Source organism: Lathyrus oleraceus, chromosome 3 (assembly GCF_024323335.1).
Source record: "Lathyrus oleraceus cultivar Zhongwan6 chromosome 3, CAAS_Psat_ZW6_1.0, whole genome shotgun sequence".
In the NCBI taxonomy this organism is placed as follows: domain Eukaryota; kingdom Viridiplantae; phylum Streptophyta; class Magnoliopsida; order Fabales; family Fabaceae; genus Lathyrus; species Lathyrus oleraceus.
The window spans coordinates 157,211,602-157,231,966 of NC_066581.1; the positions used below are offsets into that span (position 1 = coordinate 157,211,602).

Below are 20,365 nucleotides of genomic sequence, written 5' to 3' on the forward strand. Positions count from 1 at the left end.
TTTGGATTATAGAGCTTGTACCCTTTGGAGCTTGAGTCGTAACCGACGAGTACATACTTCTCACTTTTATCATCGAGCTTTGTTCTCCTTTCATCAGGAACGTGAGTATAGGCAATGCTTCCAAACACTTTAAGGTGAGAGATCCCAGGCTTCCTTCCACTCCATGCTTCTTATGGTGTCTTCTCATGCACGCTTCTTGTTGGGGAACGATTTGTCAGATAAACTGCACATGCCACTGCTTCGGCCCAAAACTCTCTCGGCATCTTCTTGCTCTTAAGCATGCTTCGCACCATGTTAAGTATGGTCCAATTCTTTCTCCCTGCTACTCCATTTTGTTGTGGTGATCTTGGCACTGTTAGTGGGCGGCGGATTCCATGGTCTTCACAATATTTTTGGAACTCATGTGAAATGAACTCTCCTCCTCGGTCAGATCTCATGGCCTTAATGAAAATACCACTTTCTTTCTCCACAAGGGCTTTGAACTTCTTAAAGTTTTCAAACACTTCTGACTTCTCCTTCAAGAAATAAACCCATGTTTTTCTAGAATAATCATCAATAAAGAGGAGAAAGTATTTACTCTTGCCAAAAGAGTTTGGATTGATTGGTCCACAGACATCAGTGTGTATGAGCTCTAGCGGTTTTGTCGCTCTTGACGTTTATTCCTTTGGAAATCTTTTCCGGAATTGCTTCCCGACTAGACATCCTTCACATAGTTGGTCTGGGTGGTTTATACTAAGCAAGCCTCTCACCATTTCCTTTTTTGACAAACATTTTAGACTATCGAAGTTGAGATGTCCGAATCGTAGATGCCATAGCCATGAAGAGTTGGTATAACAAGTCTTGAGACACTTTGCAACATCATTTTGAATGTTCAAGAGGAACATTCTATTATTTGACATAGGCATCTTAGCAATCAAGTTATGCCTACAATCTCTTAAGAAAATACTATGTTCTTTCAAGTGGATGTCATAGCCTTTCTCTAATAATTGTCCCAAGCTCAAAATATTATTCTTCATGTTAGGAACATAATAGACATTGGATATGAATTGATGACTCCCATTCTTTAAGCGTATAAGAATTTTACCTTTGCCTTTGACCGGTATCTTTGAGTCATCTTCAAATGAGACATTGCCAGTTGTCGCTTCATTGATATCTACGAACATGCTCCGATCGCCACACATGTGATTGCTTGTGCTGGTGTCGAGGTACCATTTGTTTCTTTTCTCTTCAACTTGGTTTTGGCACGCGAGCAACAAAGTTTCTTCTTCTCTGCCTTTTTCTTCTACAAAGTTAGCTTTCTCCACAACTTTCTTCGAGAATCTACACTCAGATGCATATTGACCGATCTTGTTGCAGTTGAAGCACTTGATTTGTGATTTGTCACACCTCGACCATGAATTTCCTCTTCCACGACCTCTTGTTGCTTGTGGATTCCAACTTCTTTCTCCATTGTTAAAGTAGTTGTTGTAACTGCCTCTTCCTTCTCCTCCATGTCCTCGTCCACACCCACGATCTTGGCCACAACCTCGTCCTCTTTGACTCTTGTAATTCGCATAATTTGCTTCCTTTATGTTGAGTTGTAGTAGTTGCTCCATAGCCTCCTTTTGTTTAATTTTTCTCTTTTGTTTTTCTTCGTATGCTTCTAAGGAACCCATGAGTTGCTCAATAGTCATGGTCTTTAAATCCTTGTTTTCTTTAATGTTGGTAACAATGAAGTCAAAACTTGGATTTAAAGTGCGAAGTATTTTCTCCATGACTTTTACCTCATCAACATCTTCACCATTTCTTTTAAGTTGATTGATTACGGCCAATACTCGAGAAAAATAATCAGAAATTGACTCGGACTCTTCCATAAATAAACGTTCAAAATCACCTCTAAGAGTTTGAAGACGAATCTTTTTCACCTGTTCCACTCCTTTGTTGCAAGTTTGAAGTTTGTCCCATGCTTCTATGGCCGTCGTTGCGTTGGAGATCTTCTCAAATGTATCTTCATCCACCGATTGATGAATGAGGAAGAGAACTTTCTTGTCTCTCTTTCTTGACTCCCTCAATGTCTCCTTTACACCTTGGCTTAGCAAGGCTTCATCTTGCTCATTGAAGCCTTTATCAACGATATCCCACACATCTTGAGCTCTTAGTAGCGACTTCATCTTGATACTCCAATTGTCATAGTTGTTCTTTGTGAGCATCGACATTTGAAAAGGAAAACCTCCATTCGCATTTTTTTAGGACCTTGAAGCTCTGATGCCATTTTGTTGGAAATAAACCTTTTTTGTGTTTAAGAAAAATGTGTGGGAATATTAGAGGCTTGAATAGAGACTTGGTAGGTAGGAGAATTATTTATGGAAGAAAGAACTTTATATTTTTGCTTGATACAAAAATGTTGGATTACATATCTTTTTATAATACTCTAAGGAGAACTCTAAACACATTAATTCTAAAGAGTTCTCAACTTTAGATATTCAAAGAGTATTCTAAAAAATATTACAATTTTAAAAAATATCTATATACTCTAAATACTACCAGACTTTTCTAGAAACATTACCCAATATAAATTAAGCCCAAATAATTAAGTGCAAAATCAAATAATAAAATTAGGCTCAAATCAAATTTAATATTTCAACAACAACAACATTTGGAAATGATGTTAATCTTGACGATTGAAGTCATTTGTAAATTCAAGTTTCTAATTGACAAGTATCTTGTGTTTTTAACTATCTAGTATGTACATTGAGTTTCTACATAGCATTCAGTTATTAAAGGAGAGGAATTAAATTGTAAACAGTTCAGTTCAGTTCAACGCAAAATTATAATTTTTCAGTTCGGTTCAATCAAAACCAATTAAATTGAAAACGGTTCGATTCGGTTCTAACGAACCGTAGAAACAATTCGGTTCGGTTCACATGCAGTTTTGGTTTTAAACCAAACTTTGCGCACCCCTATAAAATTACATGGGTTTTTCTGCTTCAAAGCATGTGGGAAGAATATAGTGAAGACTAGGTGCCTGCATGTTTACCTCGACTTTTGTTATAACTTCCATCTGTAAACATTGTAACGTATTACTTAAACAATTTTTTTTATTAATTACACAAATACAATTAAATAATTGATTAATTTGTTACATCAGAATCGACAAAGGACACAGCAATAACCAACCCACGGCCATCATAGACGAAACATCTTTTCCAATATTCATTCACTTGTGTTTCAGCAGAAGCAACAAAGGACACAGCACTGGTTTTTCTTCATGATTCCGCGACTATCTTTTTTCAATATTCTCACTACTCAAATTCGAATAATCTACACGATGCATACAAAACCAGTGAATAAGAAACACATGCAAATGAAATTAGAACATACCATCATATATTGAAAAGATAAAAAGAATAACCAATCATTCAACTATTGACTTGACAGTTGACACTGATTATTGAATATGAACCAACCTATTTTTGCTTCTCCATCATAATTGGAATATCACTTTGAATAACAGTTTGAAGTTCACAATCAACTACTGCTACTGAACCTAAAAGTCAATGTTTGCTTATAAAAGAGAATGGAGGGAGTAACTAAATGAATCTACGAAAACTTAAAATTGAATATAATTCATGTAATTAATGTTACATACAAGCCTACATACCTTAAACCTTCTATTTATTTGAAGTTGCATAACTTACATCTTATAGAAGCCACATTACTCAGCAACTTTTTATATGCTTTCAAAACAAACCTATATCCCTAAATTGTTGTCACAATTCTATTTAGGACTGCGTACCTCAACAAGGCCAAATCATTCAGCTGCCTTATTGCCCTTGTATGTGTTTATCAATTGGGTTTGAACATCATGAGAAACAGCTGAATGTTCCTTATATTCCATTGTGAATTCACCCTTTCCCTGTGTCATCGAACGAAGAACTGTAGAATACCCAAAGATATTGTTAAGAGGGACATGAGCTCTAATGATAGAATCATCCCCATCTTGATCATTGCCAACAATCACACCTTTTCTCTTGTTCAATTCACCAGCGACAGCTCCTTGAAATTCTGTGGGTACTTTCAACTCAACAAGCATGATAGGTTCTAATATAACTGGTTTAGAAGCTCCGTAACACTGTCTAAAAGCACAGATAGAAGCCAGTTTAAAGGCAAGTTCACTGGAGTCAACAGCATGAGCAGCGCCATCTGTCAAGACAACTCGGAGATTGTCAACTGGATGTCCGATTAAGGCACCAGAGTTGGCAGCTTCTTTAAAGCCTTTTTCAATTGCAGGCATAAAATTTGATGGAATAGCTTGACCAACAAGCATGTTTTCAAATTCAAACTTAGCTCCAGGAAGTGGTTCAATATAACCAATCACCCTTGCATATTGTCCTTGTCCACCGGATTGCTTCTTATGTAAATAATCAAAAGTAGCACGTTGAGTAATAGTTTCTCTGAAGTTCACACGAGGTTTTCCAACTGAAGTAGCAATGTTGTACTCCATCATAATGCGTTCAATATAAATCTGTAAATGCATTTCTCCCATACCAGAAATGATTGTCTGCCCACTCTCCGGATCCAAGCCAACACGGAAAGTAGGATCCTCTCTCTGGAAACGGTTCAAAGCTTTTGAAAATTTCCCTCCAGAATCTTGCAAGACAGGTTGTACCGCTAATGACATCACGGGTTCAGGAATAGCCATAGAAGTCATTGTGTACTTAACTGACCCATCAGTAAAAGTATCTCCTGATGCACATTCCGGCCCAAACACCGCAACTATTTGACCAGCATGGGCCTCTTGAATGTCATGCATTTCATCAGAATGCATTTGAAACAGACGAGAAATCTTAATATTCTTACCTGTGTTGACATTAAAAATAAAACCACCCTTACGAATGACGCCGTCATAAATTCTTAGATAGGTTAACTGTCCCGACTGTGTTTGCTCCAACTTGAAAGCCAATGCTACAAGGGGTGCATCAGGACTTCCGGTAAGCTCAACCTTCTCTTCATTGTTAGATTGGTCAAGAGCATAATTTCTAACTTCAATTGGACATGGCAAATAACTAAGTACACCATCCAAAAGTGGTTGTACCCCCTTGTTTTTGACAGCACTGCCCATGAAAACCGGTATAAATTTCCGAGCTATGGTAGCCCTGCGAATTGCTTCGTCAAGATCAGCATCTGAAATGGTGTCGTCGCTGAGAAAAGCTTCGGCAAGTATATCATCAACCTCTGACACTGCTTCTATGAGTTGGCGTCTTTTATCGGCCACGAAAGCTTCCATGTTTGAAGGAACTTGTTTAACGACAACGTCATTGCCATGTGGACCTTCAAAATAGTAGGCCTTTAACTTGACAAGATCAATAAGTCCCGTGAATTCATTCTCCAAACCTATTGGAACTTGAACTGCAGCAGTATGATGGCGAAGCTTAGACCTAGCCTGGTTTAAAACTTTCCATGGATCAGCTCCCATTCGATCAAGCTTATTGATAAACGCAATTCTCGGAACTTGGTATCTTCTCATTTGGCGATCAACAGTAATGGACTGACTTTGCACACCACCAACACTACAAAGAAGAAGAATGGCGCCGTCAATAACACGCAAAGCCCTCTCGACTTCAATGGTGAAATCAACGTGACCAGGCGTGTCAATTATGTTGATCTTAGAGCCTTTCCAATTACAATAAGTAGCAGCAGACTTAATGGTGATTCCCTTCTTTCTCTCCAAAACCATACTATCCATCCTCGCACCACAGCCATCTTTCCCGCGAACTTCGTGCATCTTGTGGATCTGACCAGTGTAGAACAGTACCCGCTCCGTCAACGTTGTCTTCCCGGAATCAATGTGCGCTGAGATCCCAATGTTGCGAACCTTTTCCATAGACTCCTTCCACCAAGGCTCCTTATCAATTTTCGCCGCCGTCGCGCGAGCCACGTTCCCCGCTGAAAACTGTCGTGGGTGGAAAGTGCCACCGATGAGGGACCCCGCCGCTGTGGCGGAGGAGGAGCAGAATGCGTAAAGAAGACGTTGCGCGGAGAAGCCTGCCATGGTGGTGTGGTGTGGTTCACTTTAGGGTTTAACAGCATGGACTAAAACTACGTGCATAAATTTTTTATACACACCAAAAATACATTAAACCCTAAATTTTTTATACACACCAAAAATACATTAAACCCTAAATTTTTTATACACACCAAAAATACATTAAACCCTAAATTTTTTATTTTTAAATAATTACTAATTTTATTTTCCTTGTAAAAGAAATACTAGTATCTTGCGGGTCATAAATTTTTTTTATGCAAGCAGTTTTCCGGTCCTTTTGTTTTAGCTTTTTTAAAGAATGATTTTTATAGAGGAATATTTTTAAAAAAAGTTTTTAATAAATATTTTTGTAAAAAAAGCTTCAAATGAATAATTAATTTAAATAATTAATTTTAAAATATGGTTTTAAGTATTTCATCATTAAAAATTTGTTTCATCATTTTATTATAAATCTTTTTGAATCATAAAATTTTATAAAAAATCTCTAAGAAAACCTATTTAAAATAGTTTTTCATAAAAAATATTTTTTAGAGATACTAATTTTAAAAAATTGTGATTTTTATTAAGTTGAAATCTCTAACTTGAATATTTAAGTTATTAAATGTCAAAATCACTCTTTTAACAAACTCATCCTCAGGTGGAAAGTTTTATTATCTTTTTGTTAGCTCTTTCATTTGTTAACTCATTTTACTTTAGCTTGGGAATTTCCGTCTTCATATAGCTTTAAGACTTGAATACCATATTTTAACTAAATTCTATTGTGAAATAAAAAATAAAATTGCATGATATAAAACCTGAATACTTGTCTAGTCATCTCATAACATGTTTATATCTCATGGCTTGTTAAAAGTTTGTTTTCGTATAATAGATGTATAGCATATTTACTCGTCCACCAAGTTTAACCTTTGGCAGTTTTCTCTTAAAATGAATATAAGACCTGGAGTTTCGCTAGTTATATAATTGGTTGGTTATACTGATATGCTTTTTGTGGTTCCTCATTATGTAAAACTTCTACTCTTTTTTTAACAAGTATATATTGTTCAAAGAGTATTGCTGGAACCCAATTACATAAAACTCCCGCAATCAGAAAAGTTAAAGAAGCTTAAGCCAAAGAAAATAATTTTTATGTCAATCATAAAAATTACAATTATGATTGGGGAACCTTAATATTGAAAATAATCTCATTCATATTAGTTATAGCCCCTCCAAAAATAATGTCATTTCTTTTGTTCCAAATCAACTAGCAATATACCATCTCATTTTAAGTCAATCCTTCCAAACCAACAAGATTTGTAGCTGAAAAAATGCTCTATAATATTGTCTTGATCAATATGAGATATTGGATCGAACTCTAGTATGGTTGAAGTGTAGCTTTTTGGTTTGACAATTCAACATGACCTTAGCATGTCGTCGAAGACTGTTCACATGATGTAGTCGAAATATGTTAGGATTATTGGCAATGTCGAATTGCGCCTGTTTGTTATGCTCAATTGTTTAAGTTAGCTTGTTCTCTAAGTTATCTTGTGTAATGGGCATGTGTGTAAAAGTACATTAGTTTAATGTGTTAATTTTCTTATAAATAGTATACTAGTCTCTCATCATTGTATACACCCCTTTCTTGGTTATCACACCATAATTTAGGTTGACACCTTCATGATTATATACCTTTTATATTAATTTTTGGGTTGACACCTTCATGGTCATATACCCCTTTTCTTGGTTCTGACATCTGATCGGTCACCATTTCCATTGAATTCCCACCGTTAATCCGACATATTTTCATCACTTTGGTAAGATTTATGTTTGTTTTTAGTTGCTTCGGAGTCATTTATCATGTTTTGTTGGTTTGGTATCGCATTGCATTCGACTACAAGTTTATGTCAAAAAAAGATCTTGTTTATGCTTCGTTTGGTAGTGTCATTGTTACAGGCCATTGCACAGGTTTAAAAGTAATAATGGTGAAGTTATGAATACTCAGAAAGGCAAAAATATGAAGAAACAGCAGGTCAACACGGGCACCCGTGTGCCACAACACTGCCCGTGTTGTTGATCAGGCAGGGCAAAATGGGAGAAGAAAAACAGAAATCAACACGGGCACCCGTGTGGTGACACACGGTCGTGTTGTTTAAAACAGTGCATTAACACGGGCACCCGTGTGGAGGAACACGGCCCGTGTTGTTGCCTCTGTAGCTTGTGTTGAAAATAATTATCATGGAGAGCAACACGGGCACCCGTGTGGTGACACACGACCGTGTTGTTGGGCGCAACTTGGAAACCTTAACTTTTGCTTTGTGAACCGATTCTGCTCATTAAGGGTAGTTTGGACCTTTTGCTTGGAGGAGATTCATCTGAAGCTATAAGAAGGCTTGGAAGAGAAAGGAGAAGGGACTTTTTTGGGACGGACGAAAGAAAACATTGCATTGGAGAAGATAGCTACTACGAAGGATTTGAAGACGGCGAGATTCAAGGGCATCAACCATTGAAGATCAAAATCTCTTAATTCTTTGTAATGTCTAATCTTTACATTATGCTTTCTTTGAATACTATGAGAGGCTAAACCCCCTATGTTAGGGGGTGGTCCTGATTTGATCGTATGTTATGAATTTGAACAAATGATTTCCTTATTGCTATGTTATTTATTTCAATTCAATTGTGTGATGTTATTATGCTTTTGTATCGGACAAATACAAATTGATCTATGACTATCAATAACAGAATTGTGATTGTTAGGGTTTTTACACAATTAGGTTTATGATTGCATCATCTAGGACTAGTAACTGTTGTAAACCACCGCAAACCTTGATATTATTTATGATTAAAACCAATGATTAATTGAATGGACATTTGAGTAAGAATTGGTAGTTTAATAGTTTCTTCCTTAAGGGCTTAAGGAAGAACATTCTGAGGTTAGGTAATTGAATGTTTCATATGTATTAAGGAAATCTTGACTGAATTCATAACTGGTTAAATCAACCACTTCCCCTAGCATATTTTATATTAATCAGTTATATTTTACTGTTTGTTGTGTTTATTGTTAGAATTCCAAAACAACCAAACCATTATCTTTTTGTTCTGATAGAATCAAAATAAAATAAGTATTTCCTACGCAATCCTTGAGATCGATACTTGGAGATAAAACTCCTTATTACTACATCGGTAAAAATAGTACACTTGCTATTTTTCCGACCAACATCATTCCTTTTTCTTTCCCTTACCATGTTAGTCCCAGTTGCTTTAGTAAGATCCTTGTCATGTTAGTCCCAGTTGCTTTGACAAATTCATGTTTTCCTTCCCTTGCCTCGTTAGTCCTAGTTTCTTTCGCAAGCCCTTTCCTTTCGGTTTAAACACCACCCTAATCTTTCTCTCTTTCAGTCTTAGTCCTTCGAATTACGGAGCTATGACTACCTTATTGCACTATGAGAATATGTAGATACGAGGATGCAAATCCTTGACGAGCACTTTCTTCATCTCTCTTTCTTTCCTCTATTTTCTTCCTCTAGTTCCACGAATTACGAGACTCTGACTTCCTTATTGCACTATGAGGATACATAGGCATGGGGTCCTCGAGCACTCTTTTCCTAAGCCATTTTTCTGTTTTCCAGATACATGAAGATAGCAACACCCATCCAAGCAATAGAAATCAAAACGGTTCCCATGGAGTACCATTAATGTGAAGGGTGTTAATACCTTCCCCTTGCATAACCAACTTTCTTATCCGTTTCTCTTTTCTCTTAGGTTTTATCTATATTTTCTCTTCCCTCTTTTTGGGACAAATAAAGTTCGATGATGACTCTGTTGTATGTTCGATCGTGCGACGTGTTCAGGTATATTTCTGCTAGCTTCAGTGTGTCTGACCATGCCCTGTTGTGGTTGAAGAATCAGGAGAAGGTTCAATTTAAGAGAGATCCTTTCAAATTCATTAATTGTGTTATGGATGTGGAAGGTTATGCAGAAAAAGTCACTAAAAGCTGGAGGTAACCTTTGATAGATGTGGGAAAAGTTGAAAAGATTGCAAAGTGTCTTGAGGAATATGAGTAAGCTTCTACTGAACTTGAATCATAATATTCTCAAAGCCAGGTATGATATTTTGAAGGCCTAAAAAGAGCTCATTAATGATAAGATGAACAACCATAGGATTGGGGAGGTCAAGAAATATACTAAAGACCTTATCAAATGGAATGAGCTTGAGGAGAGTGTCCTAAAGCAAAAGGTTAAGATTGAGTGGTTGAGTTTGGGGGTGGAAACAACTCTTACTTCCATGCATCACTTAAATCCAAACATAATCCCAAAAGTATGTGAATGTTGTATAAAGAAGATGGAATCAGAGTTACAACATAATCTGAGATTGAGGAAGTTGTGGTTGGAGTACTATGAAGGGTTAATGGGGAAGAATGATAGTAACATGATTCACATTGATGTTGCAGCCATGAGAAATAATGATGAGTTGAGCATGAAGCAAAGACATAGTCTTATTGCCCCTATCAGTGAGCAAGAGATCCTAAAAGCTCTGAATGGTATTGGTGATATGAAGGCACCTGGCATTGATGGTTATGGTGCTAGATATTTCAAAGCTAGCTGGCAGACTATTAAAGGTGACATGATTGCAACAGTTATGAATTTCTTTGAGAATGAGAGATTGTACAAAGTTTTTAATATTACTATGGTTACACTTATTCCTAAAAGTGACGAGGCTACATCCATTAAAGATTTTAGGCCAATTGCTGGTTGTACTATCTTGTACAAGATCATCTCCAAAGTGCTTATAGCTAGACTAGGGAAGGTACTTGGTAGCATTATAAGTCCTTGTCAGGCTGCTTTTATCCATGGACAACAGATCTACAACCACATTTTGCTTTCTTATGAGTTGATCAAAGGCTACACTAGGAAGGGAGGTACTCCTAAGTGTATGATGCATTTGGACCTACAAAAAGCTTATGATATGGTAGATTGGAGAGTTTTGGAGTGCAACCTTAAAGAGATAGGTATGCCTAATCAATTTATTAGGTGGACCATGAAACTTATACCAAAGTGATGCAGGTGAGGAGAGAGACTAGGCAAGGGGACCCCATGTCCCCATTGATTTTTGTTATCGTCATGGAATACTTTAATAGCCTGCTACACAAAATGCAGAGGGATCCAAACTTTAACCATCATGCAAAGTGTGAGAAGTTGCACATAACTAACTTGACTTTTACAGATGCTGTGCTGATGTTTGCAAGAGAAGATTACAGGTCATTAGAGTTAATGATGAAAGCCTTAAATAAATTTTCTATGTCAATTGGCTTGATTATAAATCCTAGAAAGTGTAGAATCTACTTTGGGGGAGTTGACGAGAATACTAAGGATGATATTAAAAAGATGACAACTTTTATGGAATGACCACTCCCTTTCAAATACTTAGGGGTTCCCCTGACTAGTAAACAGTTATCCATACATCATTATATGAATCTTGTTGAAAATATTTTTTGGAGAATCAAGCATTGGAGTAATAAATTATTGAGTTATGCAGGGAGAGTACAACTTATAAAAAATGTATCTTTTTCCATTGCTAACTATTGGATGTAATATTTTCCTCTTCCTAAGCATGTGATTCAAAAGATTAAGGCTGTTTGTAGATCCTTTATGTGGGCAAATGGTTCATACATTAGAAGGAAGAGTCCAATTGCTTGGAAGAAGGTATGGAGTCCAAGGAAGTATGAAGGTATGAGTATTATTGAGTTGAACACTTGGAATAACATAACTATGATGAAACTATTATGGAATTTAAGTGGTAAAGCTGATAGTTTCTGGGTGAAGTGGGTGCACACTTACTATATAAAAAGAGATAGGCTGATGGATATGAAGAGCTATCCTAATTACTCGTGGATTATGAAGGCCATTCTCAAGCAAAAATAGAACCCGGTTAGTATGTAAAATGTTTGGAATGAAATGATGAACAAGAACATGTTTAGTATGAAGAATGTGTACATGAAGATGAGAAATGCTAAGTGTACATCCCGAAAACTATTTGGTTGGGTGAGGTATGAAACCAGAATTTCTAACTTAGCAGAGATATCTATTTTTGGGCGAGATAGGTCATGTAGGAACCTTAGACCGACACACATAGACCGAACCCTGATGTCGATTAGCCGGATTGTGATATGGTTGATGTATAGCCCGGGATTCTTAGAGGGATGAAGGTCTGTACTTGAAATATAATCGATATGCTACTTAAAAGTAAGAGGTCGGGTCATAGAGATCTCAGAAGCAGGCTCTTAGAGACATCCATATCGGATTCTAGAAGGGCTAACCAAAGATCAATCATCGGTTATGAAGTTAGGAGATTATCCGTTACAACACTCTTCCACAAATTATGGAGTCTTATAACATCCATTGAAGGGACGACTGTAACTATTATCCTCCTAATGATCATCAAACCCTACTTATGTCATAAAAAATAAATAAAGAGTCTCTTGAGATCCTATAGGGAGGGAGAGTAACCGTATAAATAATAAGGTCCTAAAGACCAAAAGGAGAGACATCTATACGATGAATAACATAGAAAGGATGAAGTTTATCATAAACCTTGGATCAGTAACAATGGTGGTCATGAACCTATTACCCATTACAGACACTTCAACCATGTATTTACGACCTTTTTGACTAGCATCAGAAAGATTACTCTTTTATTATTTTTTAGCAAAAACATTTGACGTCCACCTTGGGGCAGGAATATGTCAAAGATGTACGAGAAAAAGGAGATAGGGACGTGATGTGATGCATTGGGACAAAAATGTGATGCATTGGGACAAAAAGAGCACAAAGTGTCGGACAGAATGCCCGAATGAAAACTGTAACAGTTCCTCAAAGGCTTGAGAAGACACAGAGCTTGGATCACGAAAATTAAGTCACATCGACATCAAAACGGTGCCCGAACCAGTCGATCGCATTGCTAATGCCATCATTCAAAGATAAGTCACCTATATCCGACCTGGATACCGTCAATGGCTTCCCGGAATCGTCATTGATGCATCTTTGAGGAAGAAAACAGGAGATTATTTGGCACACTATCAAGAGCAAGAGCTAAAAAGTCTGACTACACTGAACGGATCTCGCCATAGTCGAAGCTTTAGATGATAATTATAATTGGAGCGTAGGGCTTTCCTATCGTTACACTTCTCGAAGTCAACAAGAACCACAGGTTTACATCACAATAGGTTGTTAAGTCGCGTTTCTGATAATTTCAAATTCCTCGACAGCAACATCAGAAGATAACAGTGGAAGCATTGTTAGCAAGAAGGGGCCGAATCGTAACCGTAATTCCATACCAACTTGCTTATTACAAACCGAAACTAAAAGATAAGTGATCCTCGTACATACGACGTAATCGTGTTGATTAAAATGTTGTTATATGTGATATTGTGGTGGTGATCACGTGTTATATGTGACTATGCTGTCGTGTGATAATAATGTAAGTGTTAAACCGTATCACACGGCTGTATAATGTAGGCTTATTAGTAAAAGATTGTCCACCTGTTTATGTTGAATACGGCTGCTACCGTTGTACCATATGTTTATTAGTAAAATTGTTCACCTGCTTAGGCTGCGTTTTATAATTTCTATGGTTTGAATTTTCAAAATGTTCTAAACAGGCAAATAACTGAAGCGGGGAGCACACTGATGTCAGCAGTATCCGATTAAAATTGTTAGCAGGGATAATCGAGCAATCACTGAATTGTGAGTCAAGAGGTGGAGACAGGACATTGGTCCAATTAACAAAGTAAAGGGCCTTTATGCTATAATGTGGTACATCAATTGGATCTCATGACTGATTTGCTTGATACTCATCCTCCCGAGTCCATTGCGAGAAGTCGAAAGGAGCAAGCTAGAAGTGTGGAGAAGAAGTTTTTCCAGATGCTAATTGTAAGGTGTGTTCAGCTACTTGTTCATCGTGCATACATCCTAACCAGGCAGAAGAGTTTTCTGATGAAAATGGACGCTCAGCGGTGGCTGGTTAGAGTTCTATGAATGAAGGTAATATACATTCTCTTAGTAGAAGAGCTTCTGAAATCGTGCAACTGGAGGTCAGTAAAACCAGTAATTTGCTTCGCATCAATTCAAGTCATGATCTGAAAATGTCGAGAGTAGACAGATCTTGATGAATAAGTATCAGGACACCAAACGTCATGGTGACAACACATCTTGTATCAGTAGAGCATTTGATGCCAATTTAGTAAATGATAGCCATCAAAGGATTGCAGACATAATAAATGTACCTTGTAGTTCAGCTTCAGCCAGTTATTTTGGGCAAAACGATATGGAATATTTTCATCTGTTGAGATGTTTTGTTTGGAGACCCCATCTTCTAAGGATGTAGACACTGACCATACTGCACCTACGATACAAAGGCCGCATAGACAATATTGAAATGATAAATCTCTTCCAGATAAGCCAACCTCAATTCACATGGAAAGGGACTCGAATTTTCATAATGCTCCATAGTGAACTGCATATATCCAAAAACCAAAGATTGTTGGTACTGATAATACCAAGGAGGTTGATCTAGTTGTTTCAGAAGATCCAAATATTGCTGCTCGAAACTCAATGGTCAAATAGAGTACTTTGTTGATGAAATTTTGCAGCATTTCATCGGATTACACACATAATGGTTATGATGTTATTGGGAATCTTCCGTTTGCGGTAACATATGAATAACCTAAAATAACTACCTTCCCTAAGAGCACACATTTGTACTCGGTCGATCAGGCACGGAAAAAACAACAGTTCTTTCCACAAAGATAATCCGAAATAAGAAGCTGCGCTATACTGCTACTGAAAATGTTTATGGCCCCTTTGGCAATGCAAATTTGTCTAATGAGAATGTAGTGCAGTTTAAGAGACCAATATTACGACAATTATTTGTGATGCTGAGCACCAGACTGTGTCAAGAGATCAAATGTTTCTTGTTTCAAAAGGTCTCTAGGTGAGAGTACCGATGAAGATATTGATGTTGCGCCAGATTCCTTTTCTGATCTTCCATCCAATTTATACCCTCTTGTGATAACGTTTGGCAAATTTTGTGCGGATACTGGATGCAACTTTGGGTAATTCTTACATTAACCATCAAAAGAAGGAAGTGAACTTAGAAAGGTTTGATTCTTATCTGATATTCACTGAGATAATGTCTTCCATAAAAGGAGGCGTAAAAGGAGCTGTGATAGGCAAGTTGAGTCACAATGACCAAGAGGCGTAAAAGGAGTTGTGTACTTTATCTGAGAGTCGACCATCGAGCTAGATCATCAACAAAACCAAGGGACTTCACACATGAAACTCTATATTATAATTAAACATTTTTATTATTTTAATTATTTAAGACGAGCTAATGTATCTTTCGTTTCTAAACTAATTTAGAATTTACATTAAGTATATGGGTGTTACTGTTTTTCCTGTGAAGACGGAAAACACCTCTTCTTTTTTAAATTTGTAAAGTTATGTAGGGTAGTGGTCGGAGTAGAGACCAGACAGAGACTTATCTCCAATAAAAGCAAGGATCGAGAACGACGAAGACCTCCACAAAGAAGCATAATCGGCTTCGGTCGGATAACGTTTAATAAAATCTCTGGTCTAACTGAAGTTTAAGCGCACTTGAAGTCTCTGGCATAATCGGATTCGGCCGAATAATGTTTAATAAAACCTCTGGCTTAACTAAAGTCCAAGCGCACTTGAAGTCTCTGCATAATCGACTTCAATCAGGTCTTGCAAAATAAAAGTCTCTGACCTCCATTTAACGTCAATCCCCCATGGCACTCTGAACGTCGGTCATGCAAAATAAAAGTCTGCGACCTCCATTTAACGTCAACCTCCCATGGGGATCTGAACATCGATCATGCAAAATAAAAGCCTCTAACCTCTATTTAACGTTAACCCCCCACGGGGCTCTGATAGTCGGTCATGCAAAATAAAAGCCTCTGATCTCCATTTAACGTCAATCCCTCATGGGGATCTGAACATCGATCATACAAAATAAAAGTCTCTAACCTCCATTTAACGTCAACCCCCCATGGGACTCTGAACGTCGGTCATGCAAAATAAAAGCCTCTGACCTCCATTTAAAGGTCAACCCCCATGAGACTCTGAACGTTGCTCATGCAAAATAAAAGCCTCTGATCTCCATTTTAACGTCGGTCATGCAAAATAAAAGCCTATAACCTCTATATTAACATACGTCCGCATAGATAGATTTATTTAATACGAGATAGATTTTATTTAAATATACATGTATGTTTGAAATGAGATTTTAAATTATAAAATGAATAATGATAATATAAACTCAATTGGTAAAAAAGAAGAAAAAAAATGCTCGTGGAATGAAGAAAGATTTTTTTTTTTAATAATTGAAAATAAGAATTTTGTATCTCAAATAAATATAATTGTTGATTAAAATAAAATATGTATTTTGTTGATACTGGCATGTAAGAAAAAGAGAAATTTTGACATTTTAAAATAAGAATTTTATGTCTCAAATAAAGATAATTGTAAATTAAAATAAAATATGTATTTTGTTAATAATGGTCCATGAGAAAAAGAGAAATTTTGATATATTAAAATAAAAATTGTGTCTCAAATAAAGATAATTAATAATTAAAATAAAATAGATATTTTGCCGATAATAACCCGTAAATTTTTTTTTTAATATTTAAAAATAAGAATTTTGTGTCTCAAATAAAAATAAAAAATAAAATAAATATTCTATTGACAGTATGATATTTAAAAAAAGAGAATTTTTGACCTTTAAAAATAAGAATTTTATATTTTAAATAATAAAAATTATTAATTAAATATAATAGATATATTTTTTTATAGTCTTTTTATAGTGATTGAAAAGTTAATTATATGTATGTCTATTAAGTATTACCTAATTTTATAAAATAAATTCTTAATTTTATTAAAATTTAAAAATAGATTAATTAATATTTTTAATAATAATAAATAAATAAAATTAATTAAATTTATCTTAAAAACAAAATTAAATATCAACATTGTATACATTCATACACCAATAAATATTTAATATAATAATCATATATTATAATTAAATATTTTAATATATAAAAAATAATTAGGAAAAAATAAAATAATTAATTAAAAATGATAAAATAATAAAATAAAAAGAGAAAGAAAAATGAGATGATGAGTGAAAGAGTGAGAAGTGTAGGATAAAATGAAAGTTGAAAAAGTATAAACTTATCCGTGGTAGCATTTGGTTGAATTAAGGTGAATTAATTGAAAGATTAAATTTTTATTATTTTAATTTTTTTTTGCAAGTCTAAAAAAAATTTAAAACTTTGTATTCATATTATTTTAATAAATATATATGTGAACATCTGCTTTTACATTTTTCCACCATATTGACTATTATAAACTCCTAAAGAGACTCAACCGTCGTTTAACCGCTTATAAAAGAAAATGAAAACTAACGGAATTCCAAACACACTCTCTTTTCATTTATGCTTATTTCTTTCTCTTCCTTCCAGCTTAGCCTAAGTATCGGAAACATACACATTGAAATATTCAGATGCACGCTCATCATTCACCTTCATTCTTCCGTTTTCATTCTCTCCATTCGACACACACTTGTTTTCCTTCAATAGTCCCAAGCAAACAAACACCCGTTCTTGACAAGGCAAGTGCAACTGCATCGTTTTCTTGAATTCTGATACTCACAAACTAGTAGATCTTGATGCAAATCTATTGCTGTTATCTTTATATTCTTTTTGGTGTTTCGCAGCTATCCAGATTTTCATCTTTTCATCTCATTCATTCAACAAGGTTAGTGCTATATTCTTTCTTGAGTTTATATATGGAGTATCATGACTTTGAAGTTTCAATATTATTGCTCTCATGTCATAAATTGAATGTTTATGAAATTGTAATTCGGCATAAATTGAATATTTTTCAGTATTGTCTACGAAAATGAATTTGTTGAAAGAGCCAACTAGGACCGATTATGAGGATTGGGTTGAGTCTTTTAAGAAAATGAAAGTCTTGGAAAAACCAACTAGAACTAGTACCAATTATGATGACTGGATTGAATCTGAAGAGAAAATCAAAGTCTTGGAAAAACCAACTAATACTGATTATGAAGATTGGGTTGAGTCTCTGAAACATTTCCTTAGCGTGTCTAAAGTGGACATGGCTCTCACTGAGGACGAGCCTGCCAAACCAACTGACACATCTTCCGATGCTGACAAGTTAAAGCATGACAAGTGGCTACACTCTGACAGAATATGTTTGATCACTATGAAGCGGTATATGGATCCAAAAATGCTGAAATACTTCAATGCTCTTTGTGATATTGAAAATGCCAAAGAGTTTCTTGAAGCTGTTGGTAAGAGAATTCGTGAATTGGTCAAACGGAGAAACAGAAGAAAAAAGAATGACCGAGAGAAACGTCACATTTGGGATTAGGGCTACTGTGGAAGTTGAGAGCATATACGAGTTGTTTTCTTGTAATGGTCACCTGCAGTGTAACATACTGGACTTTTGCAAAATCTTCATTCTACTTTCAGTTTCTTTTGTTCAACTTTGTAAATAAATTTGACATAATTGATTGTGTGCATTGTTTTCTCTGTGAATCCTATCAATAAAGTTGTCAATTGCTTTTGCTAAAAGTGCTTCAAGTTTCATGAAATTGACATAACATGTTAACTGATGTTAGGAAAAATATTTCAATTTAAATATGGAAAAACATTGTATTTTCAATAGTTAAATTTCCCTCAAACATGCTAGAATTTTGATCTACTTTGATGTCAACTACTTTTGAATCCTCCACATTTTTGGTCCCTTGCAATAAACCTTTATAATTTAATAACTTTATCAATTTATTCTCTATGTTGAATAACTTACTACTTACATATTTGGCCCCTAACTCTTAAATGAACTAATATAGTTTGATAAAGTTGATGACTTTTTTGAAATGTTTATAATATTAGGAGTACCTTTTTAAAAGTGGGCTAATACTTTTTTTTTGATTGAACTAATTTCTATGTTTTTTTAGTTATTAGTGTTATAATAATTTTTGTTCAATAACCAAAGGGGTAGCCACATAATTAGATTAAGCAATCAGAATGCATGTTGCTAAGAAATAAACTCTTCTATTTCTATCAGGCCAGTTCTTCTATTTCATTATTATTTATTTCTTCCAAATTCAAATACAACACAATAACGGTTGAAGTCAGTGGCTATTTACTTTATTTGTTTTTCATTTCTATTAATAAATCCTATGAATTAGGAAGTGGAGTTGTTTTGTTATTCTATTAATTAGGTTGATTTACTCTATTAAGATGTTCTCTCTTTATAGATAAATTGGGTTAATGTTTCATACCAAGTTTAAATGTGATAGTTGTGATGTAAGGGTGTTTGAAAGGGTCATTTGCTTTCATTCAATAGCAGAAGAGAATTTCCCTTCATATTACTTTGTTTTTCTATGTGATACTTAATATTTGGTAACAGAGTTCCATAAGGGTCCTTACTACATGAAGCAACACTCCTTTTTAAACATTGACAACTGAAAGGGAGCATTAGCGGTTTTGTGCATCCAACAATTCCAAAGTTTCATCATTGATGCATGTTGATGGAGAATTTTTTGAAATCGAAGAAATATTGGAGATTGATTTGATAAGAAATTAAGACACAATAATAGACCAATACACAACGGATAAAAAATTTCTCAAATTTGTAAGAACTTTGAGGATCAACAACAAATATAAGACGACAATCGAACAAATAAAAGCACAAAAGAACATCAATATTTTTAACGTGAAAAACCCCTCAATATGATAGTAAAAACCACTTATCGTCCAAACCAAAGAAATAACTCCACTATAATCAATTAAGGGTACAAGAGAGTCTTAAAGTGATTCACAAACTAGTGCTAACATCCGCAAATCACAAAGCAAACTAGCTTATAAATAATAATCAAAAGGTTGAATTTTTTTCCAAATCTACAGCTTCAGTGTGAAGCAGATAACTCTCACCTCAGTCGTTGTTTTGAAATTCTGAACGATCAAAAGTTAGATACATGTGCTACGAACATGCCCTTCAAATTTGAGCTCGACCAGACGGTTAACGAATCGGACATCGTCAATTTAGTGAGACTTGTTGTAGAAATATGAGAATGAGTTTCTCTCCTCTATTCTCTCTTTTGAATCCTTATTTCTCTCAATGTCTCTCAACCCTAAATTGATTCTCCCCACTTAAATAAGTGAGACAAATGAGCTAATCATATTTGGGTCTTTCTCCACATAAGAAGGGAGCTCAATCCCAACAAATCTCCCCCTCACAACTATATGGAGGAAATCT

The 20,365-nt window shown here is 35.3% G+C and overlaps 4 protein-coding genes across 5 annotated transcripts; 2 read left to right on the plus strand and 2 right to left on the minus strand.

The window, feature by feature from the left end:
• Positions 1-656: 656 nt before the first annotated feature.
• On the minus strand, positions 657-2,195 carry LOC127130176 (uncharacterized). The gene has a single exon (XM_051059241.1). The coding sequence runs from the start codon at positions 2,193-2,195 to the stop codon at positions 657-659; it is 1,539 nt and encodes a 512-aa protein (XP_050915198.1).
• Positions 2,196-2,853: 658 nt separating this feature from the next.
• Positions 2,854-6,097, minus strand: LOC127125961 (elongation factor G-2, mitochondrial). 2 transcript variants are annotated; one of them, XM_051054821.1, is made up of 2 exons: positions 3,776-6,097; positions 2,854-3,040 (listed from the first exon to the last, which is right to left on the minus strand). In XM_051054821.1, exon 1 carries the CDS (start codon positions 6,029-6,031, stop codon positions 3,791-3,793), a length of 2,241 nt encoding a protein of 746 aa, XP_050910778.1. In that variant the 5' UTR covers positions 6,032-6,097; the 3' UTR covers positions 2,854-3,040; positions 3,776-3,790. The 2 variants fall into 2 exon arrangements, with proteins under 2 accessions (XP_050910778.1, XP_050910779.1); XM_051054822.1 differs by lacking the exon at positions 2,854-3,040 and adding an exon at positions 3,131-3,300.
• A 4,048-nt stretch (positions 6,098-10,145) lies between these two features.
• Positions 10,146-11,404, plus strand: LOC127130177 (uncharacterized). Its single transcript, XM_051059243.1, has 2 exons — positions 10,146-11,007; positions 11,223-11,404. Exons 1-2 carry the CDS (start codon positions 10,146-10,148, stop codon positions 11,402-11,404), a joined length of 1,044 nt encoding a protein of 347 aa, XP_050915200.1.
• Positions 11,405-17,479: 6,075 nt separating this feature from the next.
• Positions 17,480-18,530, plus strand: LOC127129011 (uncharacterized). Its single transcript, XM_051058342.1, has 3 exons — positions 17,480-17,687; positions 17,793-17,833; positions 17,964-18,530. The coding sequence occupies exon 3, from the start codon at positions 17,978-17,980 to the stop codon at positions 18,470-18,472; it is 495 nt and encodes a 164-aa protein (XP_050914299.1). The 5' UTR covers positions 17,480-17,687; positions 17,793-17,833; positions 17,964-17,977; the 3' UTR covers positions 18,473-18,530.
• The last annotated feature ends 1,835 nt before the right edge of the window (positions 18,531-20,365 follow it).